This window comes from Nansenia antarctica (genome assembly GCF_963989245.1).
Source record: "Nansenia antarctica genome assembly, chromosome: 3".
Taxonomy (NCBI): Eukaryota; Metazoa; Chordata; class Actinopteri; order Argentiniformes; family Microstomatidae; genus Nansenia; species Nansenia antarctica.
The window spans coordinates 68,061,228-68,078,204 of NC_137688.1; the positions used below are offsets into that span (position 1 = coordinate 68,061,228).

The following is a 16,977-nucleotide window of genomic DNA, read 5'->3' on the forward strand; positions in this document are numbered from 1 at the left end:
GTATCCCCCACCCCCTCCCCCTCCCCCTCCCACTATTGTTACCTCCCCCCCTCCTCCCCCCTCCCCCCGAAATGCAAATATAGGCCGCGCCTACGCGGTGACGCATCACCAGCCGGTATAAATGCACCTATCCTGACCCTCCCACCCCTCACTGTGGTCCGGAGACCTCATCACACACACACACACATACACACACACACATACATACATACATACATACATACATACATACATACATACATACACACACACACACACACGGACACACACTCCGGTCAGGACCTGCTGGTGTCCCCCAGACTGCACCTCCGCCTGATCCACTCTCTCTATGATGAAGCTGCCTGCCTCTGCGCCTCCTCCTCCTCCTCCTCCTCCTCCTCCTCCTCCTCACACTCCCTCTAGGAGACCCTCCTCCCGGACCCCTACCCTTCTCCTCCTCCTGCTGCTGCTGCTGCTCCTGGCCGGGCCTGCCTGGGCGGCCCAGGTCAGAGTCAGGGCTGGGGCTAGGGTCAGGGCTGGGGAGGGGGCTAGGCTGGAGGAGGGGGCTGTGTCTGGGGCTAGGGTCAGGGCTGGGGAGGGGGCTAGGCTGGAGGAGGGGGCTGTGTCTGGGGCTAGGGTCAAGGCTGGGGAGGGGGCTAGGCTGGAGGAGGGAGCTGTGTCTGGGGCTAGGGTCAGGGCTGGGGAGGGGGCTAGGCTGGAGGAGGGAGCTGTGTCTGGGGATAGGGTCAGGGCTGGGGAGGAGGCAGCTGTGTCTGGGGCTAGGGTCAGGGCTGGGGAGGGGGCTAGGCTGGAGGAGGGGGGGGGGCGGCGGCGTGTCCAGCCCCTGGTCCGAGGAGGACTGGACGGGGGAGGAGGACGCGTCTGTGACCAGCGAGGAGTCTTTCCTCTCCATCGGTGACGTTGGCGTTGTCGGCGAGAACAACAGGCAGTGGGAGGAGCTCCGGCCACGGGGCTCGTCCCGCTGCGTGCCCGTCCCGGCGGGCATGGCCCTCTGCCAAGACATCGGCTACGGCAGCATGCGCATGCCCAACCTGCTGGGCCACGAGTCGCCGGCGGAGGCCGTGCAGCAGAGCGCCAGCTGGCTGCCGCTGCTCGCCAGGGAGTGCCACCCGGACGCACGGGTCTTCCTGTGCTCGCTCTTCGCCCCCATCTGCCTCGACAGGTAAGTGGTTTGTTTTTTTATATATATATATGTTACGGTACATGTGGGAAAACCGGTTATGTTGGCATTTCTGGGGACATGGCAGCATAAAACGTCGACTTGGTACATGCTGGCATGTCTAACCCTAACCTGAACCCTAACCCTAACCCTAACCCCAACCCTAACCCTAACCCTAACCCTAGCACCCAACCATAACTCTAGTTTTCCCACATGTACCGTATTCCCACATGTACCGTAACATACCGTAGCATTTCTGCATCATTGGGATAGAGACAGTAGAGATTTGGCAGGAAGGATGGGTGTAGAGAGAGGAGGATAGAGACAGTAGAGATTTGACAGGAAGGATGGGTGAGAGAGAGAGGAGGATAGAGACAGTAGAGATTAACAGGAAGGATGGGTGAGAGAGAGAGAGGAGGATAGAGACAGTAGAGATTTGGCAGGAAGGATGGGTGAGAGAGAGGAGGATAGAGACAGTAGAGATTGACAGGAAGGATGGGTGAGGGAGAGAGAGGAGGATAGAGACAGTAGAGATTTGACAGGAAGGATGGGTGAGAGAGAGGAGGATAGAGACAGTAGAGATTGACAGGAAGGATGGGTGTAGAGAGAGGAGGATAGAGACAGTAGAGATTGACAGGAAGGATGGGTGTAGAGAGAGGAGGATAGAGACAGTAGAGATTTGACAGGAAGGATGGGTGAGAGAGAGAGGAGGATAGAGACAGTAGAGATTAACAGGAAGGATGGGTGAGAGAGAGAGAGAGGAGGATAGAGACAGTAGAGACTGACAGGAAGGATGGGTGTAGAGAGAGGAGGATAGAGACAGTAGAGATTGGCAGGAAGGATGGGTGTAGAGAGAGGAGGATAGAGACAGTAGAGATTGACAGGAAGGATGGGTGAGAGAGAGAGGAGGATAGACAGTAGAGATTTGACAGGAAGGATGGGTGAGAGAGAGAGAGGAGGGATGACATGCAGGATAGGTCGACGGCCGGAATCGAACCCGAGACCCTGCAATTACGTGGCTGACGCCTTAGTGTGCTACGCCACTGGTAAGCGGGTTTTTTAAAGTATTTTTTCTATTGGAGAGAGACAGTAGAGAAAGTAAGGAGGAGAGAGCATGTCGGCCGGATTCTAACCCACGCCGGCATGGGTATATGTGGGCCCTGTAGGCCGTGGTGGTAGACCCCTGGACCACCCCAGGCCACAGATAAGAAACTCCAGTGGTTTCGGCCTGGACTTTGACACTTTTGAGACAGCTGTTATCATAACAAAGATTGCGAGATAAAACGAGAGACTCCAGGATCAGCAGCATAAAGAAATGATGACATAGCTGTTGTGGGTTTGGGCAACGCCCCAGCGAGAGCTATGCTAATCTGGGCTGGCTTCTCAGGAAAGGCCCTGGTTTCACCCAGCAGCCAGGCCCCTCCTATGAGTCCCCACTCCCCATGTTCACACCTCTGTTTACAGAAAGAGAGGACAAGAGGACTCAAGAAGGAGAGGAGACGGACGACAGCATGTTGTTATCTGATCGGGTGTAGCCACCTCTCTCCTCCTCCTCCGTTCTGTTCATTTGGATCCTTTCATCTCCCTCTCTTCCTCCTCCTCCTCTCCCTCTCTAATCCTTCGTCTTCCTCCTCTCTATCCCTTCCTCCTCCTCCTCCTCCACCTCCTCTCTCTCTCTAATCTGTGCTCCTCCTCCTCCTCCTCTCTATACTATCCCTTCCCCTTCCTCCTCTCTCTCCCATCCTCCCTCCCTCCTCCTCCTCTCTCTCCCTCTCTAACCCTTCCTCCTCCTCCCTCTCCCTCTCGAACCGTTCCTCCTCCTCCTCTTCCTCTTCCGCCTCTCTAACCCTTCCTCTTCCTCCTCTCTATCCCTTCCTCCTCCCCCTCTCTCCCTCCCTCTCTAACCATCCCTCCTTCTCTCTCTCTCTCTCCTGGGCAGGTATGTCTCACCCTGTAGGAGTCTGTGCGAGTCCGTGCGGGACAGCTGTGCGCCAATCATGGGTTGCTATGGCTACCCCTGGCCGGACATCCTGCACTGTGACCAGTTTCCTGCCGACCACCTCATGTGTATCTCATCCATCACCAACACCAACGCCCATGCAGGGGGACGCAGAGGTGAGACACACACACACACACATGCACGCACACACACACACACACACACACACACACACACACACACAATCCTTGCGTATATTCTCCCCTGTCATCAAATTGTGTGACTGTTTCTATCCTTACTGGTTGTGTGTCTGTTTCTATCCTGACTGACTGGTTGTGTGACTGTTTCTATCCTGACTGGTTGTGTGACTGTTTCTATCCTGACTGACTGACTGGTTGTGTGACTGTTTCTATTCTGACTGGTTGTATGACTGTTTCTATTCTGACTGACTGACTGACTGGTTGTGTGACTGTTTCTATCCTGACTGGTTGTATGACTGTTTCTATCCTGACGAGAGCTGAAGGCCAATGCACACGGCGTGCGGTTTTTGTTGCACGACAACATTCGATTTTGAAGTTTGAATGGAAGTCTATGAGAAAATCTCATCCCAATGCACACGGCCCCGATTTTAATCGCACCGCGAAAATTCGATTCCATTCGTTTTGAATGGGACAAAGGACACGGCGTGCGAGTTTTGTCGCACTGTCAAATTTTGCACATTTTGTAAAAGTTTGTGGTGCGACGGATTATTGCATCACAATGGGACAATTGGGAAAACTTCAACTGATCTATCTAAATTAATTGAGTCACTCATAACGGGGAGAGAGACTGGAGCATACATTTTACACGCGTCTTTCGGTCATAGACAGCTAGCTTGCTGAGCATCAACTATTTTTCCATAACGTAAAAAGGAGGCGGTTGGTTGTGGGTCTACGAGATTCTGCAGTCTCACAATGAAATGAGAGTTCAACTTGGTCAACAGTTGAGGCTGTAGTGTACAGGAGGACAGCTCCAGACAACTTACTTCAGGTTGAACAGACAGGAGTTTGACGTGGATCTGGGAGAGATTGGAGGCGGAGCGGAGACATTTCAGAGCTAGCATCAAAACACTAGTCTATTAGGGTACTGTACTGTTATAAACTGTTTAATAACAGCTTCCAATACAAACGGAAACAAATTAATTGTAACAGTTGTTTGTTGTGTGCCTGTTTCACCAGCTCCTCAGGCCAGCTGTCGAGACTGTCAGCTGGAGGAAGCGTCCTCGACCAAGGAGCTGCTAGACACCTTCTGTAAGAGCGACTTTGGTGAGCGACTGAACCCTCCATTACCTTCCTCTGTCCTTTACTGTCCTGACCAATCAGAGCAGAGATAGGAAGAGAGGAGGACGAATGAGATGCACACAATCACACCCAGATAATGTTAGATAATTCTGCCTGAGCTAGATTACTCTTCCTGCCACGACTGGTGAATTGACGATTCACTTGCTTAGTCAAATGTATCGATTGTAAGTCGTCTTTGTAATAAGGAGTCTGCTAAATGCCAAAAATCAGGGTTCCTACAAGTCAAATTCTAGACCTTTTTAGATCTTTTTTAGACCTCTTTGAATATAATTTTTGACCTATTCGCGACACCATATACCTTTTTGTCACCCTCGAGGTGATGAAATTAGGGATTTCATTGCCATACAGACAAAAAAAGAAGCAAATTGGCATTTATTTGGTTCCAGCTTGATTAATTTCTGCGTAAATAGATGTGGTCGGACTGATTTCCTTGCAGGACAAGCTAATCTAATTTTTAAGACCTAGCACCTCATTTTTTATACCTAATACCTGAAATGTGGGACCTTTTTAGGCCTTATAAAAGGGATTGCTGGATTTTCAACTTTAAGGCTTTTTAAGACCAGTGCGGGAACCCTGAAAATGTTAATGTAAAATTCTCTTTTCTCATCTCATCTCTGTCGCCCCTGTCTTCCCAGTGGTGAAACTGCGCCTGTCGCGGGTGACCCAGTCCAGCCAGGTGAGCCTGGCCCGGTTCTCCCTGGGCTCCAGGCTGGAGGTGTTGAAGCACGGCCCTCTCCTGGGCGGCCAGGTGCGGACCCGCCTGCAGCTCTGGCTGGAGAGGGACGCCACCTGCGTGGGGAACATGACCCGCCGCCACCCGCGGGGCGGGGCCTTCCTGGTGACAGGCGGCGTGCAGGGCGGCCGCCTGGTGGTCGACAAGGCCTTCGTCTGGAACAAACGCCACAGGAACCTGACGGCCGCCGCGCGCAAGTGGAAGCACCACCGATGTAGGGGGTAGGGGCTAGGGGTAGGTGTAGAGGATGGGGTAGAGGTAGGGCTAGGGGCTAGGGTTAGGGGCTATGCGTATGGGCTAGGGGTAGAGGCTAGGAGCTAGGGCATAGGGACTAAGGCCTAGGGACTAGGGGCTAAGGCCTAGGGACTAGAGGCTAGGGGCTAGCAGCTAGGGACTAGGGCATAGGGACTAGAGGCTAGGGGCTAGGGACTAAGGCCTAGGGACTAGCAGCTAGGGACTAGGGGCTAGAGCCTAGGGCCTAGCAGCTACGGACTAGGGGCTAAGGCCTAGGGACTGAGGAGCAGGAGTGAGCTGCGCCAGAGATCTGTAGTAAGCCTGAGGACAGTGATAGACTCAAAACTGTCCTCGATGTTCACACCAAATATTAGGCGACACGACAAAACATAACGTCGGATTTAATGGCTGTAATAGTCTTAGGAACTTTCTTGAACTGTGCTGTTACTATTCTAAATGTGAAGCTGAGTTGGGCCTGACTAGGTGAGCTGTTTCAGTGAGCTGTTTCAGTGAGCTGTTTCAGGGAGCGACACGTCTGGCTTGTCCACTTGTCCCAGCATGCAACGCTCTGAGCTCAGAAGAGGAGGCACCGCTACGGTGCTAAGGCCTATATGATGTTTCCTGCAAATGTACATATCTATATATTATACGTAAATATCACGATCTATATTTGTAAGAGATTGACTGAAATAAAAGGTTTAAATCTGTTTTGAAAGAGACAGGTTTGCATTCAAATCGCTGAATTGTCGCAGTTCAGATTGTTGTCTGTATTTATGAGCGATGATAGTGGTGGGGGTCATCAATAAGGTGCTTTCACTAAAACCTACATTAACCTGACTAAAACCTACATTAACTTGGCTGACTAAAACCTACATTAACCTGACTAAAACCTACATTAACTTGGCTGACTAAAACCTACATTAACCTGACTAAAATCTACATTAACCTGGCTGCCTAATACCGTCTTTGATGGAGAGCCTCCAGCAACTGCAGGACAAGTCTAGTGACCAACATCAATGTTACCACACAGAAACACAGTCGATACAAACCTAGTTCTAGTTCTGGGCTGGTGCTAGTGAACCTAGTTCTAGTTCTGGGCTGGTACTAGTGCTGGTTTGTAGCTGGTTCAACTTGCGAAACTTCTAAGAACCGCTTTGCTTTTCCACAGGATAGAGAGCCACATCATTACGTCACTGTCAGTATACGTCTCCGCTTTCCCAGCAATGTGTAAACGATTCTTTGTTCTAGACCAGCCAGGTGTGGTTGGTGCCACTCTGGAACCAGTTTTTCAGGCCGAAAGCCGGTTGTTTTGCTGTCGAAACGCGAAGAACTGGTTCGAGGTTAAGGCACCGGCAGCGGCTCTTAACCAGCTCTCAAACTGCCTTGGTGGAAAGGCAACAGGCGACAGGTGACAGGTGACAGGTGACAGGTGACAGGTGACAGGTGACAGGTGACATTTGACAGGTGACAGGTGACAGGTGACATGTAACAGGTGACAGGTGACAGGTGACAGCAGCACTCTTACCAAACAGCAGAGGCTTGAGGCTCAAGGTCTTCATCTCATGGGTCCGGTCAGGCAGGAGAGACACACTCTGGACATGGCCCACCTGAGGGCAGGGCAGTACGTTAACAACACAGCAAACAAGCACCGGAGTCAACAGTGTAGGCCGAATATCAATAACGCTGGCTTTAACAGTTATAACCAAGGTCGGTCTGCGATTTAATGAGTAGACGACTGGATACAATGTTTGGGAGAGGAAAAAATGCAAAGTGCATGAATAAATGGACGAACAGGGAGACAATAATAATGCATCTGAAGTGATGAACAGAGGAAGGGATTAATAATATAAGTTAAGGGCTGCTTAGGTGGCGTAGCGGACTAAGTGTTGATCACGTAACCACAGGGTTCCCGCCGGTTCGATTCCGATATCCTCGATGTCATCCCTCCTCTCTCTCTCACCCATCCTTCCTGTCTAATCTCTACTATCGCTATCACAATAAAAAGAAAAATATGAGTGGGACTGCCCCACTCAGAAAAAATTACTTAATAACTTAATTAAATAATGTCAATTAAGGTAGAGAGGGGGCCGACGACACATCTCTGATTCACCATCCAATGGTTTCCTGACACCCCATCATCTCCTCACCCCCGTATCCCTCCTGACACCCCCCATCTCCTCACCCGTTTCCCTCCTGACACCCCCCATCTCCTCACCCGTATCCCACCTGACACCCCGCCCATCTCCTCACCCGTATCCCTCCTGACACCCCGCCCATCTCCTCACTCGTATCTCTCCTGACACCCCGCCCATTTCCTCACCCGTATCCCTCCTGACAGCCCGCCCATCTCCTCACGCGTATCCCTCCCGACACCCCCCCCATCTCCTCACCCGTATCCCCTCGATGCGTGGAAGACTGAAACTGACATCCGAGGAGGAGTCGATGCTTCGAGGTGGCTGCTGGTCTGGCGAGGAGGAGGAGGAGGAGGACGGCGGACCCCCAGGGGTCCCGCTGCTCGCGGCAGGAGGAGGAGGAGGAGAGCCCCCGGGGTCCGTCTCCGCGGGGGGGCCGTTGCTGTAGTGCACGTAGAGGAGGAGGCCGATGATGTTGATGATGTACATGTGGAAGAAGACCATGACGACCACGAAGTAAGCCCGGGAGCAGACGCTGCTCTTCTGGATGTGCAGCCGCTCCCGGCCACCGGCCATGGGGGGCAGCAGGTGCGGAGGCATGTAGGAGTCATGGCAGGCATCCTGTAGGAGACCTTCATCCTGTAGGAGACCTTCATCCTGTAGGAGACCTCCGTGAGATTCGTCCATCTTGAATCGATTTATCGACCTGGTATCTAGCCCCTATTGAATGAATTGATCCCCACTAGATGTGTGTACACTGTGAAAGCTAGCCAGTTAGCTATGTTATCTTGGCTCCATTCTCGCGTTTGTGTTTTTTAAGCAAAGACCGTTTTTTACAGTTCAAAGTAGAACCCTACATACATACATACTGTCTGTCTCAGCAGCGCAGCTAACACCGTTGATGTGTCTTGGAATTGGCAGTTAAGACTGGTGAGTTAGCCTAGCCTAGCATGGCTACAGGCAGACACTGGTGAGTTAGCCTAGCCTAGCCTAGCATGGCTACCAGCTAGATGAGCTAAGCTCTCTCTGCTGTCTCTCTACACGGACTACGAGGCCAGGCAGTGTCACCTCTGCTTTACCCGAATCGGCAAAAGCAACTGTGACAGTTGTTAAAGGTGTTAAATGACAGACATGGTTAGTGTATCGGTGTCCCTGACAACCTGCCTAACAACAACAACCACCACCACCACCGACGACGACAGCGGGGAGAAGAGTCGCCAGGAGGCTCAGAACCGCGGACTGAAACAAGACGGCCGCCCTCTGGTGGTAGACTCCGTAATAAAACATCTCAGCCAGGGTTGCCAAATGGGATTGACTATTTCCAGCCTAACCACTATGGAGGACCAAGTCTGTCAAAATGAACAATAAATATATAGATACATAAATGAATGTGTGAACAAATAAATGAATGAATACACACAGTGATAATGAAATACATTTCTATATTTATTTATTCTTTTACGCATTCATTCATTGTTTTCCACATTCATTCTTTCTTTTCCACATTTATTCTTTCATTCTTTCTTTTCCACATTCATTCTTTCTTTTCCACATTCATTCTTTCATTCTTTCTTTTCCACATTCATTCTTTCTTTTCCACATGTATTAATCAGAGTAATTGCGCGTCATCTCCCTGTCATCAGAATGATCACGCCCCTTTTTGGGGGATAGAAGTGTAGAAGTTTGACTGGCGGTCAATGGGAATTTACTGAAGAACTACACATCCCTGATGACAGGGATATGACGTATGACTGCTATGATGAATCAACCCCTATTTCATTAATTTTCTCTATATAACGACGTCGATCATTGATCGGCAACGACACTATATAATAGTTTGCCTAACTGGCCATCGGATTTGTGCTACTAATATCTAAAAAGCACTACGGTTTTCTTATTTTATCGGATTAAAGTAGCAAAGACCAGAAATTCCCATTGACCGCCAGTCAAACTTCTACTCTTCTATCACCCAAAAAGGGGCGTGGACATGACGGGAGGGGAAAGTACCCGGATGCGTTGCTCTGATGAATTCTTTCTTTTCCACTTTATCAGATCTGTATGCAAATATCTGGGGGCGTATCTTGCATGTTGTCCACGCCCCTACGCATTTTCATTGGTTGATACGTAAGTAAAAGTAAGTAAAAAATAAGTAAAAAATTAAAAAATTAAAAAAGTAAAAAATAAGTAAAAGTAAGCTAGCTAAGTAAGCAATCTAGCTGACTATGACTGGAAACGAAGTACTATCCAGTTAGAATTATAGAAGATCTAGTTGTGTTTTCCTGCTGGTCTCGCTGCCTGCGTTTGAACAGACTTGTGGTCAGTGTTGCCACAGTTACTTTGAAAAAGTATTCTGATTACTGATTACTGATTACTCCTTTAAAAAGTAATCTAGTTACTTTACTGATTACTTGATTTTAAAAGTAACTAAGTTAGATTACTAGTTACTTTTTTAGTTACTATTGGCAGCTGCCTAGGCACCCGACCCCCCCCCCCCCCCCGCAACATAAAAATGAAAACTGGTTTTGCCAAAACTCACTTTATTTTAACAGTAACTTAAATTACATAATTAAACTTTAAACAATAACTTAAAACAACAAAAATAAAGAGTCTTTCTTTGCCTCACCCAACATAAATACTTGTTTTTAAACAATAAAATAAATATAATCTTTATTTAACAGTAACTAGCAAGGAGTGGTTTCACAAAACCTAAAACCTACCCTGACCATTCAGATATGATCCTAATATAATCCTAATCCTAAACTGGGTGAGTCTGAGTTTATCAATGATCAACATTTATGTTCTTGTCATCCTTTGCTGACACAAACTCAAAATAATCCTTATATTTCCAGTTATTTAACGCATATCTCTGTTCTCGCTCCATTGTGTAGGCTACGCTTCTGTTTACACTGTGCAATCAGCGTGGTGATACACGTGAGCGATTCTGCTGCAATCTCGCGATAGTCGAGAGCCGTTTTTTGCGGGCATGGCCTTCCATAGTAACCTCGTGTTGAAAACGTGAGCACTGACGTCACTCCCCAAGACGCGAGAAATGTTTGTTTACTATCGAACATTACAAAGAAATACTGCATTTAGCCTAAGTTATGAGGTAGTAACGCAATAGTAACGCACAGCCACTTGAATAAGTAACTTTAATCCGATTACTGATTTGGAAATAGTATCGCGTTAGAATACTCGTTACTGGGAAAAGTATTCAGATTAGAGTAACGCGTTACTCGGTAACGCGTTACCGGCGTCGCTGCTTGTGGTGACTAAAAATGGCTTTAAAAAATGCCTTTCCACCAAAGAACCGTATATATATGCCATATACATGCCATATATCATACCTCCACTATGATTCATATGCAGAGTTTGACTTAGGACGGCACCAGAAAAAAATGTCCAGCCTAACCAAATGGAGTACCTCTCTAGCCCAGGCAGTGAGCTGACCTCATGCACTGAAAAACTGTTTAAAGTACAATAATGAGTATTGTACTACTTGGACTTCTATTCTGGTTGTACTTTTTATTTTATTTAAAACATTACATTTGTACATTTTACATTTTACATTTTTGGCATTTAGCAGACGCCTTATTCCAAAGCGACTTACAATCAATACATTTGAATACTAAGCATGTGAATCATCAGTCCACCATTCGTTGCAGGAAGAGTAATCTAGCTCTGGCCCGGGGCCATTGATAGAAGGAAAAACCTTCTCCCTATCACCTTATTCTAAAACTTTTTTTACTGGAGAAACTGAGAAACAATACAAGGGGGGCAATAGAAGTTCTTAGGGACACAGTAGAGGAAAAAGCGTGTGTCTTTAGGAGACGTAGTGGTGAGGGGCAGAAGATGTCTCAGGAGGAGCAGTTAAGATGTAACCTGAAGAGATGGGTCTTCAGTCTACGACGGAAGATGGGTAGTGACTCTGCCGTTCTGACAGCCGTGGGGAGCTCATTCCACCAGCGGGGAGCCAGTGTTGTGAAGAGACGTGATCGGGCAGCCCGACTGCTGTGTAGAGGAGGTGGGGCCAGTCGGCCAGCCGAGGTGGAGGAGCGGAGTGAGCGGGCAGGGGTTTGGGGGGTTACCTTTTCCTTCAGGTAGGCAGGGGCTGTCCCTTTAGCTGCCTGGTATGCAAGCACCAGGGTCTTGAATCTGATGCGAGCTGCTATCGGGAGCCAGTGCAGGGTGCGAAGGAGAGGGGTGACATGAGAGTATTTGGGGAGATTGAATACCAGCCGGGCAGCAGCATTCTGGATGAGCTACAGAGGTCTAATGGCTGAAGCGGGGAGCCCAGCCAGGAGTACATTGCAGTAATCCAGGCGGGAGATGACCAGTGCCTGGGTCAAGAGTTGCGCTGCCTCTCTGGTAAGGAATGGTCGTATCCTTCTGATGTTGTAGAGGAAGAATCTGCAGGAGCGAGCCGTTGCTGCAATGTTCTCTGCACAGGATAGTTGGTTGTCCAGGATCACTCCAAGGTTCTTGGCTGTCAGGGAGGGGGTTACAGTAGAGTTCTCCACTGTGATAGAGAAGTCTTGGAGAGGGCAGGCTTTCCCGGGGATGAAGAGGAGCTCGATCTTGTTAAGATTGAGCTTGAGATGGTGGTCAGCCATCCAAGTTGAAATGTCAGAGAGACATGCTGAGATACGGGTTACCACATGTACATCAGACGGGGGGAAGGACAGGAAGAGTTGAGTGTCGTCTGCGTAGCTGTGGTAGGAGAGCCCATGTGAAGAGATTACCGAGCCAAGAGACTTGGTGTAGAGAGAGAAAAGTAGGGGCCCTAGGACAGAACCCTGGGGTACTCCAGTGGAGAGGGTTCGTGGAGAAGACAGCGATTCTCTCCAGGTCACCTGGTAGGAGCGGCCCGCCAGGTAGGAAGAAAACCAGGAGTGTGCGGTGCCAGCAATGCCCAGGTCTGAGAGGATGGAGAGAAGGATCTGGTAGTTTACTGTGTCGAAGGCAGCAGACAGGTCAAGGAGAATGAGAACAGAGGAGAGGGAGGAAGCTTGGGCAGAGTGGAGGGCTTCCGTGACAGCAAGGAGCGCAGTCTCAGTGGAGTGCCCAGCCTTGAAGCCGGATTGGTGGGGGTCTAAGTGATCCATCTTCCGGAGATGCTATGATTGGAAATTAAGTAGTGTCTGCTCTTGGCTGAGGGCTTCACCACGTCACGCGCAGTATCAACCAATGAAAAGTGACCTTGGGTTCCCTGAAAGGTGCTATATAAATTCAAGTTATTATTATTATTATTATTATTATTATTATTATTATTATAACTAGCTAGCTAGTTTTTTCCACCATAAACCATTTCCTGAAGTCACAACCATCTCCCACTACTGAAGCTACAGAGCAGCGATGCAGATCCAAGGTCAACAACATTCGATCTCTGATGCCCAGCTCCTCCTCTCTGTCTCCCTCTGCTACCAACCCCTCGCCTGGGAGTTTGCCATCCCTCCCATGCTTCACAGAGGTTCAGCAGAGCCACATTATTGAAATCCTTAGAGGTATGAAATCATGCACTTGCGCCCTGGACCCCATTCCCACTGCTCTGCTCAAGTCATACATCCCCATTCTCAGCCCATTCATTACTCAAGCTGTTAACCTCTCCCTTCGAACTGGTCATGTCTCACCTGCTCTCAAAGTCTCTGTCATCCGCCCCCTTTTCAAGAAGCCCACCCTGGACCCGGAGGTTCTAGCCAACTATAGGCCTGTCTCCAACCTTGCCTTCCTGTCCAAGGTGCTAGAGAAGGAAGTTGCTTTCCCTAGGTTTGACCCTCACCTGACCTTCAGTGACCATATAAAACACCTGTGCAAAACCTCCTATAGTCTCAGAAATATTTCCAAACTCCGTCCCACTCTAACCCTCAGATGCAGAGAAACTTGTCCATGCCTTTATCTCCTCAAGACTGGACTACTGCAATGCGCTCTTCATCGGGATTCCTGGCAAAAGCATATAGAAGCTGCAATGCATCCAGAACAGCGCTGCCAGGGTCCTGATGAGAGTCCGCAAATACGAGCACATAACCCCCACATAACCCCCATTCTACACTCACTACCTTGGCTCCCTTATTCAAAAAGGCCTTTGACTGTTGAACTGTGTTCATTCTTGTGATTTATTTTGTTTTATTTGTTTTGTTTTTTTAGTTAAAGTTAAATGTTTTTAACTTATTATGTTTTAGGCAGTTTTTTGTTTTGTTTTGTTTTTTACTCTGTAGCACTCTGTAGCCTGCTGTGTACCCAGGCTTGAGACAGGGTTTTATATTGCAGTAATATTAATGTAATTTAATTTACGTTACATTTACAGAAGATTCCTTGTTTGTAGTGCCTCTAAGTTGTAATGAGATCTGCCCCAATTACTGCACCCTGACAATATTTTTTGTTTAGAATAAGGTTGGTAATTTAATGTCAAACTAGATGTATTCCTCTATTTCAGAGACCCGCAAAAAAAAGTTGGCATTCACTGGTAGGGGGGTTGCAGAAGTGGGATGTCAGCCTGTCAGTGCCCAGACCATACGCCACACACTGCATCAAATCGGTTTGTATGGCCGTCGCCCCAGACAGAAGCCTCTTCTGAAACCGATGCATAAGAAAGCCCGCAAACAGTTTGCTGAAGACAATGAATCCAAGAACATGAGTTACTGGAACCATGTCCTGTGGTCTGATGAGACCAAAATAAACCTGTTTGGGTCAGATGGTGTCCGGCGTGTGTGGCGGCACCCTGGTGAGGAGTACCAAGACAAATGTGTTTTGCCTACAGTCAAGCATGGTGGTGACAGCATCATGGTCTGGGGCTGCATGAGTGCTGCCGGCACTGGGGAGCTGCATTTCATTGAGGGACACATGAATTCCAATATATACTGTGACATCCTGCAGCAGAGCATGATCCCCTCTCTTCGGGAACTGGGCCGTTTTTTAGGGCAGTTTTCCAACATGATAATGACCCTAAACACACCTCCAAGATGACAACGGCCTTGCTGAAGAAGCTGAAGGTTAAGGTGATGGACTGGCCAAGTATGTCTCCAGACCTAAACCCAATTGAGCACATGGGGGGGGATCCTCAAGAGGAAGGTGGAGGAGTGCAAGGTGTCCAACATCCGTGGGCTCCGTGATGCCATCATGGAGGAGTGGAAGAAGATTCCAGAAGCAACCTGTGCAGCTCTGGTGAATTCCATGCCCAGGAGGGTTAAAGCAGTGCTAGATAACAATGGTGGTCACACAAAATATTGACACTTTGGGCACAATTAGGACATGTTCACTATGGGGTGTACTCACTTTTGTTGCCAGCTGTTTAGACATTAACAGCTGTGTACTGAGTAATTTTCAAAGGACAATAAATCTATACTGCTATTCAAGCAGCACACTGACTACTTTAAGTTATATCAAAGTTTCAGTAGGATAATGTTATCCCCTGAAAGGATATAACAGAATATTTGCAAAAATATTGTACTCTCTTTTGAGATATACTGTATCTTACATCAACACATTTTAATCTCTTCACACTGTCACTCCACATCTGAATATCTAAGCTTCTACCTGGTGTGTGTTCACCTACTCTGTAGCAGTATTAGAGGTCTTTATGGAAAACAAGTCATGAGATCATGAGGGACAATGACACACGCCAAGATGGGCAATCCATTTATTTGAACAGAATGGGGCGATACAGTCCTAAACATGGAAGCTGATCAGCGCACAGCAGTTGTACAGTGTGAAGGTTGAAAACGGCACAGATAACTAACATGAAACTGACCCAGAGTCAGCGTAAGGTATTACAAGCAGGAGTGTGCAGCAGTAGTAAGTAGGATGAACCGTACTAGCGACCGTAACATGGCTAAACCGCCTTGTGTTAGCTTGGGCTCCACCTATGGACCAGTCAAGGTATTACAGATGAGGTGAGATAATCGTAATGAAGACTCAATTAAATAAATCCTGCATATCAAAATATAGATCTGCAGGGAGGATTGCATGTATGGAGTTCTTTACCATAGGAAAGAGATTTTGGCAAACAAATCTTGGTTGACATACAGTAAGTCCTTCCTCCACAAGAACAAAAAAAAACAATACAGCTATGTTGGGTGGGGTGTTGCCAAGGTAACAAAGAACACGGATAACGGGGTTCAGACACGGATGACTTCGTCTTACAGTATTTTCAGCCTTTGTAAGCTGAAGCGGAGGGCACACACACATCGGGAAAGAGACGAGAACAGAACCCATTCCCTCCACCCTGACACGCACCAAACGCTATACAGTACAAGAGAAGAGCAATGCTAAAGACTGGTTTACAGGTGAAAGACCAGTTTACATGTGAAAGACCAGTTTACAGGTTAAAGACCGGTATACAGGTGAAAGACCAGTTTACAGGTGAAAGACCGGTTTACAGGTTAAAGACCGGTTTACAGGTGAAATATAAATGTACAGGTGTAAGATCGGTTTACAAGTGAAAGATCAGTTTACAGGTGAAAGACCGGTTTACAGGTGAAACGGGGCTCCCTGGTTGAATACCTGCCTAGTTCTTTCACATAGGGGCAGGTGAAAGTCAGTACGTTTCTTCGAGAATGCATCTTCCCTACCCTCCTTATGGTAATCACTGACTTGTAACACATTTGTTGGATTGGTAGATGGTTAAAAAGGTGAAACCTTTAGCTTTCTCTCATCTGATAACGTAAGGATCAGTGACCGCCTAATGAGAGGCATAACGCATGTTGAAGAATCTAAACAGAGAATGTTCATGGAGTCGCAAAGGAAAGCTACACATAACAGACATGGTTCCCAATGCCATCACACACGTTGTATACAGTACAATTAATGACTATCAGCCAACAGTCAGTTCGGCCGAGCTAAATAAAGACCCTGGTTCGTGTTTGGTGTGCTTTAAATCACTGCTGTTGCCAGCCGCCCTCGAAGCTGCACGGCCCTGTTTAAATACTTCTAAAAACCTCCCTCCCTGTCTTGAGGTCATGATTGATCTGGATGTGATTAGTTAAGCAAAGGCCGTGTTTCCATCCTGGTCCTTCTAACAATCACCTCTAGTCAGATCAGTGTGACCACCACCTTCAAGGGAAGATCTAGAAGAATTTGAACTGGGCTGTAGATTCAGTCACCAACGTGTCTGACTAACAGAGCAACAACAACGTTGCAGTCCTGAACGCAGCCCTGCCTCACACCTCCTCCTCCTGTGCTGTAACTTGGACACAAAAGTCCTTATACTCCAACCCCCCCCCCCCCCCACACACACAATTTTCTCCAAAACAGACAAACAGACATAAAACTGTGCCTAACAGTCTGTGCATTTTCAGCTTTTTTTTCCTTCTTGTTTTCTTTTTTTTAATCATTATTATTATTATCATTTTTGTTTGTATCTTTTGTGTATTTCCTTAAGCCCCATACTGATATAATATATTTGCTTTGGTAAGTCCTTGCGCACGTGTGTGTTTGTTTGTTTTTCC

At 48.0% G+C, this 16,977-nt stretch overlaps 2 protein-coding genes across 2 annotated transcripts in view; one reads left to right on the forward strand and one right to left on the reverse strand.

Annotated features, from left to right (window-relative positions):
* The window catches only part of LOC308154304 (transmembrane prolyl 4-hydroxylase-like), a gene marked incomplete at both ends in the record, with an annotated part of 27,812 nt that extends 19,588 nt beyond the window's left edge, over positions 1–8,224 (reverse strand). Inside the window, 2 exons of the mRNA XM_080527468.1 lie at positions 6,931–7,012; positions 7,796–8,224. Coding sequence (XP_080383594.1) covers positions 6,931–7,012; positions 7,796–8,224 — 511 coding nt within the window. The remainder of the gene's footprint in view (positions 1–6,930; positions 7,013–7,795) is intronic.
* Positions 951–5,396, forward strand: LOC308152469 (secreted frizzled-related protein 5; the record flags this gene model as incomplete). The annotated part of the gene is made up of 4 exons (XM_080525458.1): positions 951–1,162; positions 3,099–3,274; positions 4,316–4,402; positions 5,074–5,396. Exons 1-4 carry the CDS (start codon positions 984–986, stop codon positions 5,394–5,396), a joined length of 765 nt encoding a protein of 254 aa, XP_080381584.1. The 5' UTR covers positions 951–983.
* Positions 8,225–16,977: the final 8,753 nt, after the last annotated feature.